General features: G+C 41.8%; 1 protein-coding gene across 7 annotated transcripts in view; it reads right to left on the bottom strand.

The window, feature by feature from the left end:
• The window catches only part of LOC144526301 (tripartite motif-containing protein 2), a 34,964-nt gene extending 11,986 nt beyond the window's left edge, over positions 1-22,978 (bottom strand). The window contains exons 1-5 of one of the 7 annotated variants that reach the window (XM_078263724.1): positions 22,768-22,978; positions 10,787-10,866; positions 10,350-10,547; positions 1,467-1,645; positions 44-281 (exon numbers count right to left, since the gene is read on the bottom strand). In XM_078263724.1, coding sequence (XP_078119850.1) covers positions 44-281; positions 1,467-1,600 — 372 coding nt within the window. In that variant the 5' untranslated portion in view covers positions 1,601-1,645; positions 10,350-10,547; positions 10,787-10,866; positions 22,768-22,978. Of the gene's footprint in view, positions 1-43; positions 282-1,466; positions 1,646-10,349; positions 10,548-10,786; positions 10,867-16,053; positions 16,233-22,767 lie in introns of those variants that run through there. The other 6 variants (XM_078263699.1, XM_078263707.1, XM_078263732.1 and 3 more) reach the window with 6 other exon arrangements.
• Between the last annotated feature and the right edge of the window lie 1,089 nt (positions 22,979-24,067).

Below are 24,067 nucleotides of genomic sequence, written 5' to 3'. Positions count from 1 at the left end.
AACAGGCAGAGAAACCGACAGTGTGTACGACTCGCTGACTTACGTTGCCTCCATGGTTGGGGCAGGAGAGCAGTTGGCCGGTAGCCACAGTGGCGATGTTGTTGAGAGCGGCGGCCTCCTGGCTGCAGCTGTCGGGCGCCCGCTGCAGCACGTCCATCAGGTTGGTGATGAAGAAGTTATTCTGCAATGCCGCCACACCCTTCTCCGGCAGGATCGAGGTCTGGCGGCACACGGGGCACGACAGTGTGAGGCTGTGGGCCGGGATGTAATTCTGCAGGCACCTGGAGGAGGAGAACAGAGGGGGGGATATTAAAGAGTGGGAGCATCCTGTAAAATGTTATGTGAAAGAAACAGTCTGGAGAAAGGCGTGGGTGGTGTTGTGTGGGTTACATTGAGAAAAAATTTGTTTATGTATATATATATATATATATATATATATATATATATATATAATGTAACACCACCACCACCACCATTATAACCTTCACAGATCTATTAGAGTGCCGTTGTATTGGACTGAAGGATTGCATGGATTATTGTACTTCATAAACTCAATGTACAGCAACATCACATTAATGACCAGTGTGGTCACAAATGCATATCAACATCTTCATCATATTGGATGTGGTCAGAAATATAAGAGGATGGGGCGCCTTCATAGCTCATCTGGTAGAGCGTGCACCACATGTACCAAGGCTCAGTCCTCACCTCAGTGGCCATGGGTTTGATTCCGACCCATGGCCCTTTGGTGCATCTCATCCCCCTCTCTCTCCCACTTTCCTGCCTTAATCTGTCCTATCAAATAAAGGCAATAAAAGGGCAAAAAAAAACTTTCACAGTAGCCTATATAAGAGGAAGCTTCAGGTCAGTGCAATAATGCTTTTCTGTCATAGAGGACTTAACGTTATATTACACTTTATACATTCATTTAAATACTCTCAACTTTAACTTCGCAACAAATGGAATCTGTTTGGATCTAAATAACTAAAATGTGAGGTATTGTATTCTATTTTCCTCCAACCACTTCAGAAAAGTTCCCTTATACCACAGGCATGTATGTGTGAAATACATACAGTATACCAGAAGAGAAATTGCTGTATTGTTCAATCTGACAGTTTACAGACTCTCCAGAAGCAACCAGAGTATAAGGGACAGACAGGCACAGTTCACAGTTTCTCTTTTGTGTCAGAAACAAAGGCTAGTTGTCAGAGAGGATGGCACCAACACACCCAAGTTAACAGCAGAGATGTAAAACAATACTCTCATTAAGAAAAGCACTTACTGTCATGCATCATCTCTTTTTCGCAGAAAACATGCAAATCATACATCTGAATTTGAGTTAGTTATTTGGCCACTTTTTTCACTCCTTTTTTTCACATTTAAACATCAGACACACATATTCCCTGTCCAGTATACATACTTCACAGGATTAAAACATGTAATCTCTATTCTAAAGCAACACTCACCTCTCACAGAAGGTGTGTAGGCAAGGCAGTACTTTGGGGTTTTCGTAGCGGTCCAGACATATGCTGCAGATCAAGAACTGCTTGTCAATCTGGCGGACCACAGGGCTGGGAATAGTGGAGCCTTCACTGGCCATCCTAAAACTCTGACATAGGAGTCCCTCTTCCTCTTACCCAGCACCCTGCAGAGAGAAACAGAGGGAGGACGAGACAAGTGAGGACAAAGCAAAAAGAAGACAAAGTATGATCAAACACAGTGATGACCCATGGAGGCGAGTGGAAATCTGTAGGTGGTAAAGATCAAAGTTTAAAGCAAAATGCCTTCTTCCTTCCATCCTCTCACTGAAGGAGAGGAAATGCCAAATGCACAAACAGAAACACAAATCAGCTGCTGTGGCCACAGGCTTCAAATTGTTGGGTTTTTGTAAATTATAGCGTGTGGTCTAGACCTACTCTATCCCTAGTGTCCTGAGATAACTCCAGTTGTGATTTGACAATATAAATAAAATGTAATTGAACACTCATAAACACAGAAGTATTTAAATTAGACTGTAAACATCTACTCCAAGACAAAACCAACTTCTAGATGATCTTCCTTTTCCTCAGTTGGATATACTTATTTTTTTCACTTTGTCTTTTCGATATTTTGAAAGAGTTATATATGCTTTTATCTCGACCCGACTTGACTACAGTAATGTCCTTTATGTTGGTGTAGACCAGGCCTCCCTCGCACGCTTGCAGTTGGTCCAGAACGCTGCAGCTCGTCATTCAACAGAACCACGCAGGTGAGAGCACATTTCCCCCATACTGAAATACTCCCCGCCCTGGCTCCCTGTACGTTTTAGGGGATTGATTTTATGATTAACATACAAAATCATTAAATGCGCTAGCTCCAACCTCTCCAACCTTTTACAACCATACGCCCCCCCCATGGTCACTCAGCTCAGCTGATCAGGCACTCCTTGTGGTCACAAGATCAAGGCTCAAGGCTTTTAACACACTATGATAGTTGCCTTTCTATACTACTGTCATTTTGTCTTTTAAACTGGTCTTTGTGTTTTACTTTGGGTTTTTTGTTTTGTCATCTTTGATTGTACAGCACTTTGGTCAACTGTTGTTTTTAAATCTGCTTTATTAAAATCGGATTGGATTTAGCCTACATATAGACACTTTACTCACTGATTCAGTGGGACTAACAGCCTAGGATACAGATACCTCATCTGAGAGGTTGTGAAGAGGGAGGTCAAACTGTGCTCATGGCTTCAACATCAAATGTTTGCAAAAGCGCCAACTAACTCTTGTATTCTAACTTGTAATCTATCCTATTTATAATTTCTTGTATATTCTGTATGTGTGCTGTGTGTCTTATATTTGCTGCTGTGGCACTGAAATTTCCCAATTTGGGATCAATAAAGTCTATCTGATCTAATCTAATCTAATCTAATTTAGTATTTAAAACATGTGCATCACTGTAGATGCAAGTTTTAAATCTCTAGCTCCAATTAAAAAAAACAAGAAATTGAAAGTTATTTCTTCATCCATCCATCCATCTTCGTCCGGTTATCCGGTATCGGGTCGCGGGGGTAGCAGCTCCAGCAGGGGATCCCAAACTTCCCTTTCCCGAGCCACATTAACCAGCTCCGACTGGGGGATCCCGAGACGTTCCCAGGCCAGGTTGGAGACATAATCCCTCCACCTAGTCCTGGGTCTTCCCCGAGGCCTCCTCCCAGCTCTACGTGCCTGCAACACCTCCCTAGGGAGGCACCCAGGGGGCATCCTTACCAGATGCCCGAACCACCTCAACTGGCTCCTTTCGACGCGAAGGAGCAGCGGCTCTACTCTACCAAGCTCCTCACGGATGACTGAGCTATCTCTAAGGGAGACGCCAGCCACCCTCCTGAGGAAACCCATTTTGGCCGCTTGTACCCTGGATCTTGTTTTTTCGGTCATGATCCAGCCTTCATGACCATAGGTGAGGGTAGGAACGAAAACTGACCGGTAGATTGAGAGCTTTGCCTTCTGGCTCAGCTCTCTTTTCATCACAACGGTGAGATAAATAGAATGTAATACCGCACCCGCTGCGCCGATTCTCCGACCAATCTCCCGCTCCATTGTCCCCTCACTTGCGAACAAGACCCCAAGGTACTTGAACTCCTTCACTTGGGGTAAGGACTCATTCCCTACCTGGAGAAGGCACTCCATCGGTTTCCTGCTGAGAACCATGGCCTCCGATTTAGAGGTGCTGATCCTCATCCCAGCCAATTCACACTCGGCTCCGAACCGATCCAGTGAGTGCTGAAGGTCACAGGCCGATGATGCCATCAGGACCACATCATCTGCAAATGCAGCGAAGAGATCCCCAGCCCACCGAACTGCAACCCATCTCCACCCCGACTACGCCTCGATATCCTGTTCATAAATACTACAAACAGGATTGGTGACAAAGCGCAGCCCTGGCGGAGGCCAACCCTCACCTGAAAAGAGTCCGACTTACTGCCGAGAACCCGGACACAGCTCTCGCTTTGGTCGTACAGAGATTGGATGACCCTGAGAAGGGACCCCATACTCCCGCAGCACCTCCCACAGTATCTCCCGGGGGACCCAGTCATACGCCTTTTGCAAATCCACAAAACACATGTAGACCGGTTGGGCATACTCCCAGGCTCCCTCCAGGATCCTTGCCAGAGTGAAGCTCTGGTCCGTTGTTCCACGACCAGGACAGAATCCGCAATATTTCTTGACCTTTGGAAATAGCCACTAAAAAAAGACCTTGTGGTCTGTAGATGTTCAAATTTCCATTCCTCTGAGCACTTTAAGGACTTCTAGAGACTTGAAAGTTCAGACTGAAACTACGGCTACGTCCAGTGAGTCCAGAGATGGAGCTCTTCTGACAGAGAATGCAGTAGAACAGTTGTTCCCAACCTTTTTGGCTCATGACCCCCAAAGTGCTTCCACGGTAACCTCTTGTTCCCCATAGACCACCATTATAAAAGAGACGTCTATAAAACCTCACCTCCAACTGCAAAGAAGGTCAATTATTACTCTTTTATGAATTTTGGATGGAGGGACATTGAGGTTTATATCAAAACTTCCCTAGAGCAGATAAAAGGCCATCTTTGAGTCTGGTATCTAGTTTCTACAATATATCCATGCATGCCTCAGGTTGCTCACATCCAGTTGCGAGAATTCAAACCAAATGTACGGCTGGATTACAAACCAGGCAAAGCAGGCAACTGCCCCAGGGCATCAAAAACCCCAGAGTCATGTGTCAGCCTGTTTATGGTAACTCATTTAGTTTTACTACAAATTTGCACATTTGTGCCCCGAGGATCTGTATTAGCACCTGTACTGATGAGAAGATGATCAGGTATCTGCCAGATGTGACAGATCCAAATTAGACACAGTTTCTTTGTAGATGATATCATTATTTAATTCAGAGTTTCAGCTGTCAGACGCAGTCATTCACTCATGACTGGCTGTCACAATCATGAGGTATATACAGATTTTAGATTCAGGAGGAACACGTGCATTGGTATTGGATCAGTACTCGATTTCAGAAGATACTGTTCAGGTATCAAAATTGGTATTGGGTGAGAAAAAGTAATTGTTGCTTGGCAGCGCAGTCGCAAAAAGAGCGGGAGCTTGAATGAGAGCTGCAGCTCTGGCTGGGTGTTTGTCATAAAAGGTACTTGTTAAATATTTGATTATAAAATTGAAAGCAAGGCACTAGGTGTTCAGCACTCATCTGCGAGAGACAGAACACTGAACCTACAGAAAATAAACATGATTCTTCTTAATTGTGGAGAACTTGCTCTCCAGTATCCAAAACATCTGTTTACTGCTTCCTTTACTTTAATGTCGGACTTCACTTTAACGTTATCTGGCAGCTAACTCGGACACAGAAAGTGTGTCAGTGCTTTTATTGTCTCTTCACATTCAAGACAGGCACAGAAACAGGCCACTTCTGCTGCTGAGAGGAAACCCTCGGGGACTGTACTTCTTTGTACGGTGTATGCGCTCCCTCTCTTCTTTTTTCTCTTAATCTCTCTCTTATATATTCATGGGCTGGATTAAACAGATTAACAGAGCATCAAATATGGCATGGATTATAAAAGTCAAATTCCTAAATCCTGCAGACAGCCACAACAGATGCAGCCCTGTGCTAACGGTGCACAAGGTTGCAGCAGCCTCACATCACTCCAGTCTTACATAATCAGATCTGCACCAGCTAAGCGGAATAATTCCTGCTGGATTGAGCAGTCATTTAACACGCAGCAGAGGGTACACATGAAAAAGGCAAATATAACTGGAGAAATTCATACTTGATGACTGGAATTTCACCTTTTTGCATATAATGACGCCAAGAGAAAATAGTTATAATCAAAATACAAAACCAGTTATTCTAAAGGTTTGGCTCACAGCATCATTAATGGGAACACTTACTGTGCTGCATCTATAGGCCGATCAACAGGCGTCACCCACTCTAGTACATATACAGAAACACTGGCTCCATGTGAGTAAAGAAGGAACTAAAATCCCTCCAAACCTGCCTTCATGTCAGCTCTGACATGAAATGATGCGTCCCTCCATGTAGCAGCAACGAGGCAAACAGAAGACGACAGGATGTGTGTGAGCGACACAGCTCCTCCGTGTGTTTATGGGTGTGTGCGCACACGTGAGCGAAGTTGAGGAGGGGCGATTTAGCCAGATTGTCTGTCAGTTTTAACATCATCTCTTCCCCCTCCCTCCTTTACTCTCCCTGACCACTTCCTCTCCTCCCATCACGTGCATTCTTTGCTCAGTCTGTCTCATCCATTCATGTCCATTCTACCTTCCTCACTCTCTTTCTCTCTGTCTGTCTGAAGTAAATGCTGGCTCACTGCAGTGCAGCGAGCATGTGCAGCATCAGGAGTATGCAAGCAAGTACTGGCTGACGTATGGTGATCTAACAAATGGAAGAAAAAGAAAAAAGGGGTGGCAGTTATGGGTCGCCTTCACAGCCAATAGAGTTAAAGCCAAAGCGATCTTTCTGAGTGTGTGTGTGTGTGTGTAAGGAAGGGGTGAGTCAGCATGCTGCTGACTCACTGTTTATTAGAAAGACAGAGCAAAACAAAAAAGGTAAGAGAGGGAAAATCAGAGGCAAAATATTAGAGATGAAATAGATTATTAGATTGTCTGATTATCAAGTATAAGGTAATACAAGTATGACAGAAAGGGCATATATATATATATATATAGGGCTGTCAAAACGGGCTGTCAAACGATTCATTTTTTTTTTTTATCGCTGAATTTCTATAGTTAATCGCGATTAATCACATGTTTTATCACATGATTAATGGAAAGCAATTCTTACCAGTGTATCTTAATTGGAAATCAAATTGTCATTATTGCACAATTCCTCCAAGTACCTAACTAATAAACTAAAAATCCCTATCCTTACCAGAGTCAATATAGTGTGCAGTAACTCCAAAATAATTTTGATTACTCACTGACGTCCAGTGATCCCCGGTTAATGAGACAGCGTTTGCAGCACCTTGCAGCTGTTCCAATGTGGCTGCTTTCTCTGTGTCGTACAGGCTGTGTGTGGTGAAACTACCGTCCTCCTCGACAACAATGAGACGGATCAGAACATGCCAACCGTAGTCTTTAAGACGCGAGTCTTCTACCATGCTGACAGGTCTGCAGTTAGTTGCCACCCATTTTGCAAGAGCTGTAGTAAATGTTTTTGGATTTGGTTACATCAACAGGTCAGCGAGTAGCACTCTCCAAAATAGTGCTTTGCCTGAGCCCACTAGCATCAACCTGAGTCACGTTAATTAGCTCGTAGGTGGTAGCTCAAGCTTGACGTGCTTCGGTGATATTTTAATTCGGCTTTACACAATGTGCATGTGGCTTTCGACCCGTCCGGGAGTTTTGGAAAATAAAAAGCTCCATTCAGAGTTGTGTTGCTGCTGTAGTTCTCCATCATGCCTGCAGCCTGCAGCAGCAGGATGTGTTACGAGGAAGTATGGCAGCTTGATAATAAGTAAAGGTGCAGCAAAGGTAGTAGTAAAATAGTAAAAATAGTAGCCTGTTAGGCACGACGCCAAGCCCAGTGAAGTGTAAAATAAATTAATAAATGGTGGCATGCGATTAAAAAAAATTAACTCGTTATGCTCGGCCCTTAATCGCATCGGGATTAACGCATTAATGCTGACAGCCCTAATATATATATATATATATATATATATGCACATTCCTTGAGATGCGCACGCACGCACATGCGCGCGCACACACACACACACACACACACACCTTAACGCAGTATGTTGTAATTCCTTCATAGTCTCTTGACATAAGAATGAGGTGAAACTCATTTCCTTTTTTTCTCAAAAAAGATGAAAAGATAAAGATGAAGACCTCTGAGGGCCCATGTGATTTCAGAGGCCTAGGTCTCAATCACTGCACTGCTGTCTGTGTGATAAGATGAACTCTATAAAGCTTTCTACAGTTACTAGAAAAGATCACCTAAAGTCGGCCTATTCAATTGGCAGCCCAGAAGCAATCCCTGAGTGGCCCAGCAGAACCAGATCATTTATATCACATATATCACATTTTGAATTTGTAATTGAATAAAGCTTTACCTTCAGAAGAGAGTAAACACTGAGCTTCTGAATGAAGCCAATACTGCATCATGGCTGCACACTGTGTACAAGTGTTGTAGTCAAGACCACCTAAACCAAGACATCACCAAGACCAGAGTGGATCGACATCGAGACAAGACCAAGACCAGACCAGTGCGAACAATGGTGTCCGATTTCAATTTAATGCATTTTTGTGAACATTAGCTAGGGATTTCGTTAGCTGCTACTGTCCCTTCAATCCTATGTGTACAGATCGCGGCTAGTTAGCTTCACTTTTAGCATAATTAGAGTATATTTACAGTTTGAATTTCATCACGCCACTTATATAACATCTACCCCAAGGTCTTATAAAGCTAACAATGGTCTCCGATTTCAATTTAATGCATTTTTGTGAACATTAGGGATTTCGTTAGCTGCTACTGTCCCTTCAATCCTATGGGTAAAGATCGCGGCTAGCTGCAAGCCCTGGAGCTCCATCAGGGCCTAGGCATTTTGTAGTCCAGTAACCCAGAACCGGTGACTTTGCGCGGGTATGGAGCGCCGCGGGCTTCCCTTCGTGACGGAGATCCAGCTAGCTCACAGCAAGCCAGAGTCCATGAAGTAGGACAAGCAGGGCGGCGAGGCAGCACCGGCCGCTGTCACGTAGCCTGCTGAGCTCCTGCTGAACTGCGACACACAGTCGGACAAAATTTGCAATTAGCCATCAATTTTCGTAAAACGGCCCATATTTGACCTCTACGTAGCTGATTTCTCGCATAAAAAAGTCTCAGAAGTGAATTTAGTAATTCAATAGCGGACCTCTGGAGATCTGCATGACCTAGCTAGATTCAGAAGACTAAGCTGACCTCAGGTCAGTGGTGTAGCCTATGCAAATGTTGGGGCGTGACACAGACTAGGAGTTGGGATGCTGACGTCAACTTTTAGCTTTGTTCAGATTCGCCCGTTTTCAGCAGCAGTTTCAAAATGTGAGATTTGCATAGTAAATGGGTATCAATGGGATTTTGAGCTTCTATGTATGTCCTATTTACCCACCGAACTTCATTATTCAACTATGATGAGGTAAAATCGGTTTTGCATTCTATCACCCCTTTAAGTTTGCACAATTCAGCGACCTGTCTGCTAATTGTTTTTAGCGTGTTTCCTGACTGGCCCAGAAACAGTCAACCAATCGTAGTAGATCTCAGAATGTCAGGATTAAGAACGGGAGCGTTATCGTCCTGCATAGCTAACTAGCTACTTAGCTGCATTCCTGATAAACAGTGACTGTAAATTTACAGACTTCTTTGATCAATGTGAAAAAAGCAACTGCTTCTGACAACTGCTTTAGCCACATCTTCTGCGTCAACTGAAAATGACATCATGTGATTGGTTAAGGCTAAATAAAATAACCCTAAATGTCAGGCTGAATGGATGAATTGAAACTAAATTAAATATGATTATCTGGCTAAATTGTCTCCATTGCTTGCATCAAGTATCTTCATTTAAGAACACTGAAGGCATGTTCACCCTTGGTGGTAAGAATGGGAGTCTATTTAAGAAATGAATGGCTTCAATAGTTGAAGAAAAAAATATAACTAAAATTTCCTTTTATTTCTTGGATATGTCTTCAAATAATAACACACATACTTTGAAGTCAGTTCAAGATCAAGATCTATCTGCTAAGAATCTAATTTTGTCTTGAGGAAGACTATAACAGTAAAAACACAGTGAGGGGGATTTCTGCTGTTCATCAGAAACATGCTGACATTTTATAATATTGGGCATTTTGACCATATTTCCAAAGACTTCTAGTTTCTGAGGCTGGGATTTGTTGCTTGATTTGAATGATCGTTTTATATGCTGAGAAAATGCTGTTTTTCATCTACCAGTGAATAACAAGTTCTCAAATTATTTTGTAGCTTTTCTACCTTTCCATTTTAAAACAAACTCAATTGATCTTGACTGAGCTGTTTCACACATTTCATTATGCCTGGCAGCTTCGAGGCTGTTCCAGTGATCTCATCTCAGCCTCTGCCAAACTCAGTGAGTCAGTCAGAGGAGTGGGACACAGAAAAAGAGAAACTAATGCAACACATCATTTGTGTGTGTGTGTGTGTGTGTGTGTGTGTGTGTGTGTGTGTGTGTGTGTGTGTGTGTGTGTATCATTAACATGCAGCTGCACAATCAACTTGGATTCAGTACTCTAAAGGATGAAGCTAAAAGCATAGAGAGGCGGATTATCACATTGTTGGATTGTTGGAACAGGAAAATAATTTAATATTACCAGCCTTGTGGTTTGAAGGTTCCCCATATGAGCAAAATGCTTCCAGATAGCTCAGTTGGTAGAGCGGGCGCCCATATATAGAGGTTTACTCCTCGACGCAGCGGGCCCGGGTTCGACTGCAACACGCGGCCCTTTGCTGCATGTCATTCCCCCTCTCTTTCCCCTTTCATGTCTTCAGCTGTCCTGTCAAATATAGGCCTAAAAATGCCACACAAAAAAAACATTGCTTCAAATCCCACAGGATGCTCCACAGCTCTACCTTTAATGAGTGGTTACAGAGGCTGCCTTCAATTTGGATAATGCAAACTTTGTTCCTACACTCACTCTCACACACAACTCTCGCCAAAATGCAACCTAGGGTCTTTTTGTAAATGTACCCGGGTCAAACTTTCGTTTAAAAGCATATTTAGGACGGAAACGGCACTTTTAAGATTTACCGTATTCTCGTTTTTCAGTCAAATGGCCTTTTGAATGGGAGAGGTAGGGGCCAGCAGGACCCATTACATCACTGGAAGGCCTGTATGAAAATAACAAAGTAAAGACACTAATAGCTCAGGGGCACAAACACATTAACACACACTGAAGAGTCAACACTTTACTTAACCTGTTTGTGTTGCTTCGCTGTTCACACCCACATCCCCATAAAGCAAAAACAGCATTTCCAACTGACTTAGTCGCTGTAATAAAACAACAACAGCTCTCTCAACTCATCCTCCAACAAAGAAAACACAACTTTGACCAACAATTAACTTTAAATGTTGTATGTAGAGGCTCTAGAGCAAGCTGTAATTTTGAAACCAGGTCATTTTCACTCACCAGTATGAAGAGGAAACCGTTATCAAACTGTACTTTTAGGTTTATTCGAGGTTTGGATTGACATAGTAGCTGCGGTGGCTTGAATGTTACTCTGGGTCTCCCTCTGGTGTCCATCCCACCGCTCTTTCCAAAGTACTGACCTCAGCTGTTTTTACCATCTCTCTGTTTCTAGTTCACAGTGACACACATAATGCCATGTCACCCTGCACAATAATGACCCTGCACAGTCAGAAGACCGCTTTCAAAATGTATACAACCAAAGACAAACAGGTGGATCTGTCACATGTTGCACGTCATGTTCATTCAGATAATGAGGGGTTTCTGTTTGGCAGTGGTAAGTATTCAAATCCTTTACTTAAGTAAAAGTACTAATACCACACTGTAATAATACTCTGTTAAAAGTAAAGCCATGCATTGGAAATGTTATTATCAGTAAAATGTACTTAAAGTATTAAAAGTGAAAAGTACTCAATGCAAAAAAATCCTCACATTTTAGAAAGTGGAAACGATTTAAACAGTTCTGTGTTAATCGGCTAATCATTTCAGCCGTACTTGTAGGCCTATATATTTGTACTTAAGTACAGTACTTGAGTAAATGTAGTAGATACATTCCACCACTGCTGTTTGGTAGCACTTATGGAAATCCGATTGTCTCACTTTGCCTGAACATTATTGAAAGTGAGACTCAGTAGTTTGTCAAGTCAGAAGTCCAAGAGTCCAGTCACATGCAGGTTCACTGCTGTGCTACCATGTTGTAGCCTGGATATCCAGACCCAAATCTGAAACGGGGTGACGTAGCCAGAGCCCCATACGCTTAGCTACCAGCGGAGCTAACTGGTAGATTAAACTGTCGTCATCTGTTTAGCTCGCCTCTGGCGCGCCTATATCAGATACAATGATGTGATTGGTGCAGCTTGGCTACAAGGGCATAGTTAATGAGCATCATTACTGAATGCCAGAGTGACTCACTGAGCAAATTCAAATTGTGCTCTCGCGAGAACTCCAGGGTAGAGAATTTCGAGAGAGTCACGTCACATGACAGTTTATTCCTGCTCTTTTCATGCACAGCCACTTTATTTACATCAGCAATTTAAACTTGAGATTGTATTGTTGTGCAAGTGTTTTTTGATTATTTTGATTGCACTTTATACATTGATATGTTCCTCACACCTTAACAGGGTGAGTCATATTTGTTCTCCTCTGAAGCTAAAACTATCTTAAAACGCTTAAAGAAAGAACTGTTTTTGGGATTGAAGAGCTTGTGCAAATTCAAATAGGCTACAATGTTTGTTATGTTGCTGCAATCTACGTAACCACAATAAGAGAGTTAAAAAGACTGATGCACTGAATCGTTTTCAGGAAATATGCTCATTCAAGTTAGATGAGAAAATCCATAGCACTCAAATGTCTGCATTAAATACCGAGGTAGAACATATATCTCATTTGTTTAATCCGTAAACAAACAGTAATGCAAGACTCAGAGTCAAAGCACCAATGCTTAGCTTAGCGTTTTGGCATGCTAATGCTAATTAGCATGAGGGTAACAGCTGAGGGTAATGGTATTTGGTCATAAACCAAAGATTTGGACAATTGGGAGTTTTGACTTGATGGTGGCGCCAAAGGAAAAGTTAAGGGATCACCAAAATTATTTTTAAAAACATCCTGAGGGGAACCTGAATGTGTGTATATCCTTTAGTTGTGTAGACATTTAACTCAAAACCACAAACATGAACCTCAGGATGGGAAAGTCAGAGGATCACCAAAGTCACTAATATTTATCCCCTGGGGACCATGAATGTCTGTACAAAATTTCATCTCAATCCACCAGTAGGTGTTGGCATATTTCAGTGTGGAGGACTAACCAACAGACTGACATTTCCATAGGGCTTGTTGCTTTCATAGCTAAAAACTACAATGTGTGGTTTCAGGGGAGGTTGCATTCCGTTGCCTCCTGCTTCCAGTCGTTATCCTAAGCTAGGCTAACTGCATCTTCCATACTTAACACACAAACATGAGAGTGCTTTCAATCTTCTTCTCATCTAACTGTCTGATCACATCTTACATGCTTCAGAGAAAAAGGATGTTCTCTGAATGAAGGATGTAAATGGGTCACTTGCTGTATATCTGCCAACTGTGCATTCTGGGAACACAATATAAGACTATAGTGAAAAAAGTAACCTTCTAAACCTTATCAGGTTACTTTTTTAGTTAGGCAACAGTTCTGAATGGCTGAATGCTACACAGACTGTGTTGACTCTACAGACTCAAAGCCCACTATATCATCATAATAACTGATGTTTATGTGTGAGCTGACAGTTTGTTGTCAGCATGTATTGTACTTTAAATCCTCTCAGCACCAGATGGTCTGTCAATAAGGCTTATGTCTGTGGTGACCCTGGTAATCGCACCATTTCATCAACACTAGCTTCACAACAGAATACTTAAAAATACTAAGACTACCGTACTTCAGCTGCTGTAATGATTTAGCAGCAGCTGCAGGGAGCTGTTGCAAAAAAAATTAAACCACACCTTTATATAGTGCAGTGTACTGTATACTGTATGTAGTGCTTTCAAGCTTTCAGTGGAATCAGGGGCTTTAAATGCCTTCAATGCTGGAGAGGGTGACATAACCCTCTCCTCTGAATTAAAAAACTCTCTCATGCTAATCTAAAGCAATCACTGGAGACAGGATAATGAGAGATTACAGCGGCAGAGCACGCCTTTAGCCTGAACATCCCCTCTTTAATTTAGTTTAATTTCACATTCTCCCTCCCGCTTTGAAAAGTCTCAACGAACAGCAGCATCTTTGAAAACCACAGATGAAAGTCTACTGGTCAATTGGGGGTATCGATAGCGATACATGAACACTATTTTAGGGGTTTAGTTCAGGCAGCTTTAAGACATTTTTGCGAATTTAAGCAAACTTTGTTGAGTGCTAATCCTATTGAAGAACTGAATTCTCTACCATTCTTTAATGTTTCCTGGGTCAAATTGACATGTTTCAGAGAAAAAGGGCTGCACTAAGGGCTGCAGGAAATAGGGAAATAATGTAACTGCGTCACTGGGCTATATATCTGCCAAACGTGCATTCTGGTGACACAAGATAAGACACTGCCCCTGTCTGGGTGTCTGTGTGTGTTAGCACATGTATGCTAACTACTGACCTCTAATTAAGGCCTACAGATGTGCTAGCGTAGTGCCATTGGAAACTGTCCATGCTGCACATCTGTCAACTAGAATTCAATGAAGTAAAAAACTGTGACTCAACGCCCAGACAAAATGCACCATGAATGGTTTTTAATTTAGTTGATCTTTAATCCTGCATCGCACTTGTCAACACAGAGTCATACTAACAATTTTTTAGAGTTTAGAGTAGACAAATGAAATTGTAATGATAAATTGTTATAATCTGCCTACCAGCACCTCTTAAATTCCCTAACTCCATCCATCCATCCGCATAGTTTCAAATTTCCTTCCTTTTGTGTTTAGCTAGGAACTACATAACACTTTGCACATTGCCTTTAGTGTTAGCAGTCGTTTAGCCTGGCGGTGCCTTAAATGAGAAGAAAAGTGATGCATCATGTTTGTTGTCAGAGTTCTATTATCATCCTGCAGCTTCTCCCACACTGATAAATAACACTAAATGGCTTTTTAACCACATCAAGTGTGTTTATAAGTGCTCATATTATGCTTTTTGGCTTTTTCCCCTTTCCTTTATTGCGTTATATATCTTTTTTGTGCATGTTAAAGGTTTACAAAGTGAAAAAGCCCAAAGTCCACCCCAAAGGGACTTACCATCTCCAACAGAAAACACTGTTCACAAACTGCTCCAAAAGAGCTCTCTTGTAGTCCAGCCTTTACTACCGTGACGAACGTGCGTCACTTTCTAACACGTTATAATGCTCGCCTAGCTGCTAGCATGGCACGCCCTCATACTCTGCTTCTGACTGGCTAGTAGTCCTTACCTACTGCGCATGTGCAACTCACAACAAAGATGGAATAGTGAGATGTCTTACTCTGTAGCTAAAACAAAGAGCTCAACACACAGGGTGAAAAGAGGAGCTGCAGCAATGTGCAGTACAACAAAAATCTGGTGTTTTTTGAAAATGAAACCATGTAAACCTATTCTGATATAACCTCTAAATACAATTATGAACCTGAAAATGAGCATAATATGAGCACTTTAAGGAAAAGGAGCAGCACAACTCATTTCACATATGTGAAGAACATTCGGGAGACCTTGATGAACTACACAGGAGCATTTAATGAACACTCAACTGAGGAGACAATTAAGCAAGCAGTACAGTATAACCACAATGTGTTATTGTGCAGTGCAGTGTTTCTGGAAATTCCACCACAATATGTTGTACATTGTGAAGCCCTTGGAGACAAACTTTATTATAATAAGATTGACTTGAGTTTTTCCCAACACATGTACAGTGCACCTTCTTGGTTTCAAGACAAACCAGCTGAGGCCACTGATCATGACAAACAGGAACAAGGAAATGAGAATAAAGCCAATATTTTCTTGCCAGCATACAGTGCAGTATACACCTGCATGGAAAAGCCACTTAAAGCACATCTGCTCTAAGTAAACACTATGTAAAGTTCACTGCTTGTGAACACCTGAAACCATGTGAGCTAACCTGTATTTCTAGTATTAGCTCCATCTTTTAATAATAATCTTTTCCAGCTACAGAAGCCAAACAGACATACAAGCAATTCATCAACTGTCTGCATAACTTTCCCAAAACAACATTGGTACAGTCCCCCCATTTCCTTTAATCACAAATCTTTGCTTTTACTCTTTCCTCATGTCATTTTTCCATCTATTGCTCACTCTTTCCAAACCTCCTCTCCATCTTTAAACCCCAAACATCCCACTTACTTCACCTCCATGATCACTCTCCTTTCTTCCTCTCTTCTCTGGGGTGAAAACAAACGCTGTTCTCTGTCACCTAATCCTTCATCTCTAATATATACTGTAGTGTGTGCAGTGGGCAGAGAAGGGAGGGCATGTGAGAGGCCTGAGCTGTTACAATAATCCAAACAGACTGACCGGGAGCCACTGGGTAAGCACAGACCGAGGGGGAGGGCCAGCAGGTGGTGTAGAAGGAAAGAACGTACCAATCAGAGGGTTTAGTGAGGCTGGAGGAGGTGGGGCTTAAAGCTTGTGCCGCTCTTTAACCCCAGTGAGGGCAGAGTCCCAGAGGCATGACCAGCATGGAGGAGTAACTGATAAGGAGTGACGGAGGACACTGACAGCAAGAGAAGAGGAAGGGAAACCAAGCTGTCCAACAGGAGACAAATTATTTGTCCAAGAACTGACCCTAGTACAATAAACAAAGCATGTATTACATGGTTAATGCTGTTTTTTTTTTTTGTTTTTTTTTTTAATAAAATAAAGAAAAATTTAACCCTGATGTCATGTGCACAATTTTATCTTAATTTCCAAGAAAGGCCCCAAGTACACGTCATCTTTTCTCTGTAGTAAGCTGCAAGGAGATAAGCCCAACTTCAACGTCAAATCTTAAACACATATGTCCCTAAAGAACTGAACATTTGCATAATTTACTGCAGACTGTAAAACAAATAGTTTTAACATTGCCATTCTTGAGAGTTGAGGTTGACGTGAGAATTCAAGCATAACAGCTAGCCAAAGTCACAGTAATTGAAACAAGATGGTCCATAAATTAAAAGCCACAATAACCATAACCATAATCCTCTGAATAATGACCACAGCGCAATGACCACAGCGCAGTCATACACAGAACGTGAATGTTAGTTTCACTTAGCTAGTGTGTGAGTGAAATTGCAGTTATTCACCAGCTGAACAAGCGTGTTACTATCTGTGCTGTTTGCCTCGAGGGACTCGGCACACTGAAGCAAAGCCGGTAAACAAGAGGCAGATGATGCAACAGAATCATAGACTACAACTCAACAGAGAGACAAGAGGAAGAAGAGGACTACTTTACCCACAACTCACTTGAATAAACCAATACAATACTCTCTTTCTTATCACGCTGAGAAATATAAACATGTTTTTTACTACTAGCAGTGTGTCTCTATGGATGGAAATGTTGGTCGGTCAGTCCAACCACAAGCAAATGTTAGCATGCAAAACACTGTCTGCTTTAAATCAACCATTGCCATGCGAGCATGTTAGCTTGCTGATGTTAGCTTGCTGGTGTTATGCCTATGTACAACCTCACCGAGCCTCCAGCATGGCTGCAGACTCCTGGTCTTGTTTTAATTTAAAGCTACATTGTGTAAGAATTTCTCCCATCTAGCGGTGAAATTGTATATGACAACCAACTGAATATTACTTTCTAGCCCCTCCCATTCCGATCGCGTTTTAACTCCTACGGTGGCCGAACCTGAAATTAGCTCTTAGTATCTCCATCATTTACACGCAGCTGTTCTAGCCACTCCTTAACTTTGGTCTTGTTGCTTTGCCAACAAGACCAGTTGTCGTTGTCGTTTTAATTCTCTTAATTCTCTTTTTCGCTTCCCTGGCGAGTAATCTCTCCCTGGCATTCGTCACGGTGCCACTAGGTGTAAGAGGGCGAAATGCGGAGGTATGTCCCTCTTTGGCTAATGTATTTTAAAGATGGAGGCGCAATATGGCTGCCCTCATTCAAGCGACTCGCTCGTATGTATTCTGAATGATTCTAAATGTCAGATTCTACGCTTACGAGAATACTTTGATTAGTTTGTGGAAGTAATTACACATGAATGAGCACATATTTGTGAAAGAACAAAAGGGGTTTTTGCTAAGAATCAACTCCAAAAATTACACAATGTAGGTTTAACAAATTTCTCCAACGTTAATTGTAGTCTAAAAGGCAAGAACTTTGCCATCATAAAACAGTCTTAGCAAAATGGTGTGCGTCCGAGTAAGTTCTTGACCTTGAAAACAGCAGTTGATCTTTGAAAACTTTGAAAAATCTGCAATTGGGTGAACAGTTTGCTGATGAAGATACTGTGAAATGGTCAAAAGCTCCAGAACTTTCTAAACTGGAAAAATCGTAATTAAACTCCAGAAAGAATAAGTAAACAAGACAACTTATCGGATTGGAAATGTCGATACTCTGCGCTACAGACAGATTTTGCCCAGTACCAAAAAAAATACTGAAGTTTGATACCTGTGCCTTTTTTGTTAACAAGTGATTAGTATCTCATTACTGAATGTGTGTAAACCTTAGTCCCAATATCCCAAAACATGATAGCAAAATTAGCATGCCGTTGTGACACCTGCCCTCCCTTCATTGTTACCACATTGTTATATAGGCTACTATACTATACAATACTTCCATCTTGGCAGAGAAACATTGCTGGTTACTCAAAAACAAAACACACACACACACACACACACACACACACACACACACACACACACACACACGCCCCTAGAGAGTTTCCCCATTTCTTGAAAGCTGTATCTTATTGGCAGGCCACAAACTGTGTTTGTAGTAATTATCCAAAAGCATCTGTTCCCCTGTACATCCACTCCCACTTAACTGGATTACTTAGAACATGGCTCTGTGCATACACAGGGATATGATTCAATTATCTTTCAACTTAGCTTTATATAAAGAAGACGGACTGTTATTTGTGTAACAAAGTAAAGGACACCAGCTGAATATATCTCCTAAAGATCCAGAATTTAAATCCATAACAAACCACACATTTAGGAGCTCCAACAATATACTGTGTATATATACAGTATAATGTTGAATTGTTTCTAAGTGCCTAAATGTGACATGGCTCGTGACATTTTATGCTAAAACAACAACAAACCAGATGCCCAGGACATCGTGTATCAGTACCAGTTTGAATGTCGAAAGGGAGTCCAATGATCAGCTGTAGCTCAGTGTGTAGAACATTAGATATTAAGCAACAAAGGCAAAACAAGAGTATATCAGATTGTTGGTGTTATTTGACTACTGCTTCTCTCGTTCCCTGGAGCAGAGAAAATAAAGACAAACTGCTCGACCAAGATGCAAAAGAACAGACGGAGAGAGAACACAGAATAATCTGAAATGCAAACAGTCAGTCTGAATGACAAACAGAGGTGAGTGTGGACACAAACACATTGTGCACAATTATTATACTTTTGGCTTAATACCACATGCATTGTGGCACTCTGGTGTTTTTATGAGACTTGTGAGCTTTGCTACAGTTTGTACAGCATCCACTGATTAAACAGCTGTCTCAGTGATGACGTGACCAGAAGAGACTCTTGTTACGGTTGTCTTTTGCTGTAAATGTTGTGACCCTTCACACACAAACACACTGTGACTGCTCCAAATCCTTTACACTTAGAGCTACTACTCAGTCAAGGGTCACTAAACTGGCTGATGGCCAATGCTAATCAATTAGCTCTAACCAGGCATAGGTACAAGCCCATTGATCCTAGAAGGTTAAAGGGTGACAAGGCAGTAAGCCTGCAGGGCCATCAGGTCCTGTACAAGCTGAAGGAAAACATCAATACCACCACCAGTCGACGTCTGTCTTTATCTGGGTAATCAAATGCTCATGGCCACCAAATCTTCATGACATCATACACTCAGTTAGCAGTTTGTTTGGTACATCTGTACAATCTAATACAACAGTAGTCCTGGAATAAATCTGACCTGGGACTATAGCATTGCTTGACATTTTGTACTGACATAGTCTCGTTTTGCCAGACCATCTATGCTGTGGAGCAGAGGAGGGTCTGGCTACTCCACATAGCATTCCAGGATGGGAGAAAAACATGCTCTGGTTTATTGGCATTTCTTTAAACCAATCACAATCGTCATGGGCGGTGCTAAGCTCCGCACGGAGCCGCTGTAAAATAATCGTGCGAGAAAAAACTCGGACGGACAGATGGACATACAGACAGACAGACACACACACACACACACACACACACACACACACACACACACACACACACACACACACACACACACACACACACACACACAGTGTATTGCAAGTGGCTCCAATATATTTTGAAAGGGCAATGGGGAAAAACCAACCCTTATGTCATCACACTCACTCAGACCAATAGTGGAACTTCATCACTTAGTCACAGAGCGACAAAGTTTTCGAGGTCCTAGGTCCACCCAAAAACTGATAACTCAGTGTATAAATATGCAATCAACCAACAGCATGGATCTACTGTACAAGCAGTTAGTCTTCAGCCTTGATGTATGACATGTAATGCATTGTGACAAATCCGCCAACTATTACATGCAACAGTGAGGTTAGGTTCACATGCATTACTCCAGTGCACAGAGTCATCTCGATTAGCATGAGAATAGCCCCACAGTTGCAGCGCTGCAGCTGCAGCGCAGTGTACTGCAGTGGTGGGAGAGTTATGCAGCTTGTACTGCATCACACTCTACTTCCTGTTCCCAGAATCACTTACTGCATTCAAGTACCTCTAATGTCACAATGACTAAAACAACTAGGGATCAGACATCAAAGGAGGAGAAACACACTCTCACACACACAGAGATAGAGGCAGACAGAGAGAGCAGGTAAATGTAACGGGACGTTAATCCACTTTTAGTTTATCTACGAGGATCAATGGAGCCATCTAATGACATGAATATGGCTCGGTGAAGTGCTGCTGAAACAATGTTATATAAAGACAAAGTGATGTAACAGTAGTGCGGTTAAACAATATCTTTATCGAGTAATGTATAAAGAATTGTTCCTGTCAGTTAATCACTGTAATTGAATAATTATCCAGTCTAAAAAAATTTCAAATTTTTTACAGTTTAGATGTTTTCACTTGATAAATGTGTTCAAGTAGAATGTTAAAGGAACATTTTGGGTAATGTGTTAGAAGTTAGATGAGAAGGTAAGGTACCACTCTCATATCTAACTCTGGAGCTAGAACCAGGAGTTGATTAGTTTACCTTAGCACAAAGACTGAAAAGGAAAAAGCTCTTAAACCACAAGTTTGTCATTTTTACATTACTGTTTGTGTATGAATTAAACAAACAAGATACAAAGTGTTAACTGGTGACCTTAAGGCCCTGACACACCAACCCGACAGCCGACCGTCAGGAGGAAAGGCAGTCGGACTGATCAGTCTCCCCGAGTTGGTCAAAAAAGTGCCTCGGAACACTCCGAAGCGACGCAGACTTGAACGTACGACGCAGACTTGAACGTACTGTTATGGAGACGTAATACGTTTCCATAATAGCAAGCGGCGCTAATCTGTATTGCCGCCCAAAAAATGAAAACCCGGCAGCTGTTTGGACGAACGCGTCACGTGGGTCTGGCTGCTCCCGGATTTTACAACCGAGCTTAATGGCGGCTCATTCAGAATACAATCTCATATTTTACGAAGATAGTTCACCGTGTTTCTGAAAACATTTTAAGCGAGAAATAGGCCATGCAGTTGATGAAATCTGTCTTCATTTCAGATCGACAAAGGTCAGTTTAAAAGATTTTCGTCAGATGTTGAGAGGCTGTTCGTCACGCTAACATAAGTGCACTGATTCGCTAGTCAAGGGCTAGCACTCCACCAATCAGATTGGTCATTGAGTCCGACTGCCCGCCCTCCGACCCAGCAAGTCAGGTCGGCCAAAATGAAGGCCGACGGCACGGAACACACCGAACAGACTCGAGTCACTGACCTTACCAGACTGCCCGACGGTCGATTATCGGGTTGGTGTGTCAGGGCCCTTAAGAGTTGCTGGTAGGAAGATTCTTGAATGTCTGAGAGAATGTCTTAAGTGTATTCTGCACATTTCTAATTATTCCTTTAAACAGCTTTTTAAAGCAGAGGTTCCTAAACCATGCTCTCTTTTTTTAGAAGCTGAAACAATTTCATGCCCCGATGAACTGGATTCTTATCAAACAGTAACAATACTGCAGAAACTAATAACAAAACGAGATGAAAGTCATTGAATTAACATGAACTGCATGCTTCTTTTGAGGAATGTTTCTGGTTTGCAAATGAAAAAAAATGAAAGTTAAACTGCCTGAGTTCTTACACACAAACACAAGGCTCTACTTCTACTGTCGACCGTGAAGTTGAAGGAAGGTGGACCTTTACATGTTTGACTCATGAGCATCACCTGGTTTTCTTCTCTTCCCCTGTCAAGTCTGTTCATCTTGTATTTTACATGTTGTTTTTCTTTCTGAATAAATCGTGTTCAACCTGAATATTGCTAGCCTTGGTAGCATCAGATCACTCTTGTTTCTATATTGTTCCCAAATAATACAGATATTTTTGACTGGCTGTACCAGGGAAAAGCACAGGTGGTAAGTAACAAATAATAATTATGCCTCTTTTCCAGCAATTATTGCAGCTGAAATGAACAAATTATCATTCATTATTTGTGCTGTGAAGAAGCTGTATTCAACTTTAGTATCAAATCTAATTGCACGTACTGTAGGCTACTCATAAGTTCAACTACAAGTCATTAAATCATCACTAACAGCTAAATATGCAACAAAACACACAATAGCAGCTACTTCCACCTAATGCACACATGGAGCTGAAGTCTTTTAATATTCTGACAGTAAACCTGAATATGTCGTTTTTATACACGTTTTCAAATGAAAGACTTGTAGTAAGTTCCGATTCACTCACCTAAATGTTATCTTTCCTGCGGGACGGTGTGGAAACTAATGACGCATGCGGATGTAGATGACAGCCGGGGATCCTTACTGGACTTTTCAGTTGAAGTGCTGTGCTGTGTCTCTTCCTCCACCGTGCTGTCTGCTGCTCTGCATACAAGAGCTGCAGCTAAACTAAGCGCCGCTTCCACTCACTTCCATCTCACTTATTAAAGGGATCCATCCGCCGACAATAAAAGCGAAAGGCAACCGCTGCCGGATGCAGTCAGTAGTCAGAGCAAATCCAGTCCCGGGAAAAAAAAAGAAAAAAAGAAAACTTCATCAATATTACATTCACGTGTTAAAATAGCCTTCGTATCCATGCATTATTTCGGGTTTTCCCTTCAGTGGTTATACAGGCACTTTGTGTCCTGTCATATGTGAGCTAGGCTACTAGAAAGAAGAAAAAAAATAGCAATCCATATCAAGTTATATTATTGTTTCTCTGGATCATTATTTTGAGTAGGCCTACGTGTCTGAAATGTTGTAGGCTATATTTGAATGTTTGTTTGTTTTTTCCAACAAAGTGGTGAAAAATAAAAAATAAATTTAAGGAATAGGAGAATGTTTCCTTGTTATATCCTACAGCCTGTAGAGATTTGAATTGATTTTTAAATGACAAGTGTGTTGGTTTCTTAGGACAAGAAAATATCATTTACTTATGCCTTGTGACCACTAAACAAATGTTTAAAAATAAGTGGGAGTTCACTGATGAGGACATATGAGTAATGTATATTTGTGTTAACCCATGCACTGTGTTAAACACTCATAGCCAACACACACTAACACAATATACTGTAGCTTCACTGGATTTCACTGCAGTCAGATACAACTATACAGAAATGTATGTTCTGTGTTCATTTCTTCATCATTTAGTAGGTTTTTAGTGTGTGTGTGTGTGTGTGTGTGTGTGTGTGTGTGTGTGTGTGTGTGTGTGTGTGTGGGGGGGGGGTTGAGATCCCCACTTTTAAAGATTTTTTGGGGGCTTTTTTACCTTTATTGGATAGGACAGCTTAAGACAGGGAAGTGGGAGAGAGAGGAGGATGATATGCAGCACAGGGCCGCGGGTCAGAATCGAACCTGGGCCGCTGCGGTAAGGACTGAGCCTAAGTACATGGGCCGCAGATCTCCACTTTTAAGCAAAATCTTTTTTTTCTGCATTCTGGTGAATTTTTCTGCACCAATTTATGGTGCAAATGTCTTTATTTATGTTAGGGAAATTAGATTAGGTTTTTGGGGGGGTTGCACTGGCCAGTTCTGATTATTGTTACTGT

This window comes from Sander vitreus, chromosome 2, assembly GCF_031162955.1.
Source record: "Sander vitreus isolate 19-12246 chromosome 2, sanVit1, whole genome shotgun sequence".
NCBI lineage: Eukaryota > Metazoa > Chordata > Actinopteri > Perciformes > Percidae > Sander > Sander vitreus.
The sequence above is the reverse complement of the archived record's forward strand: the minus strand, read 5'-3'. Positions and strand labels throughout refer to the sequence as shown.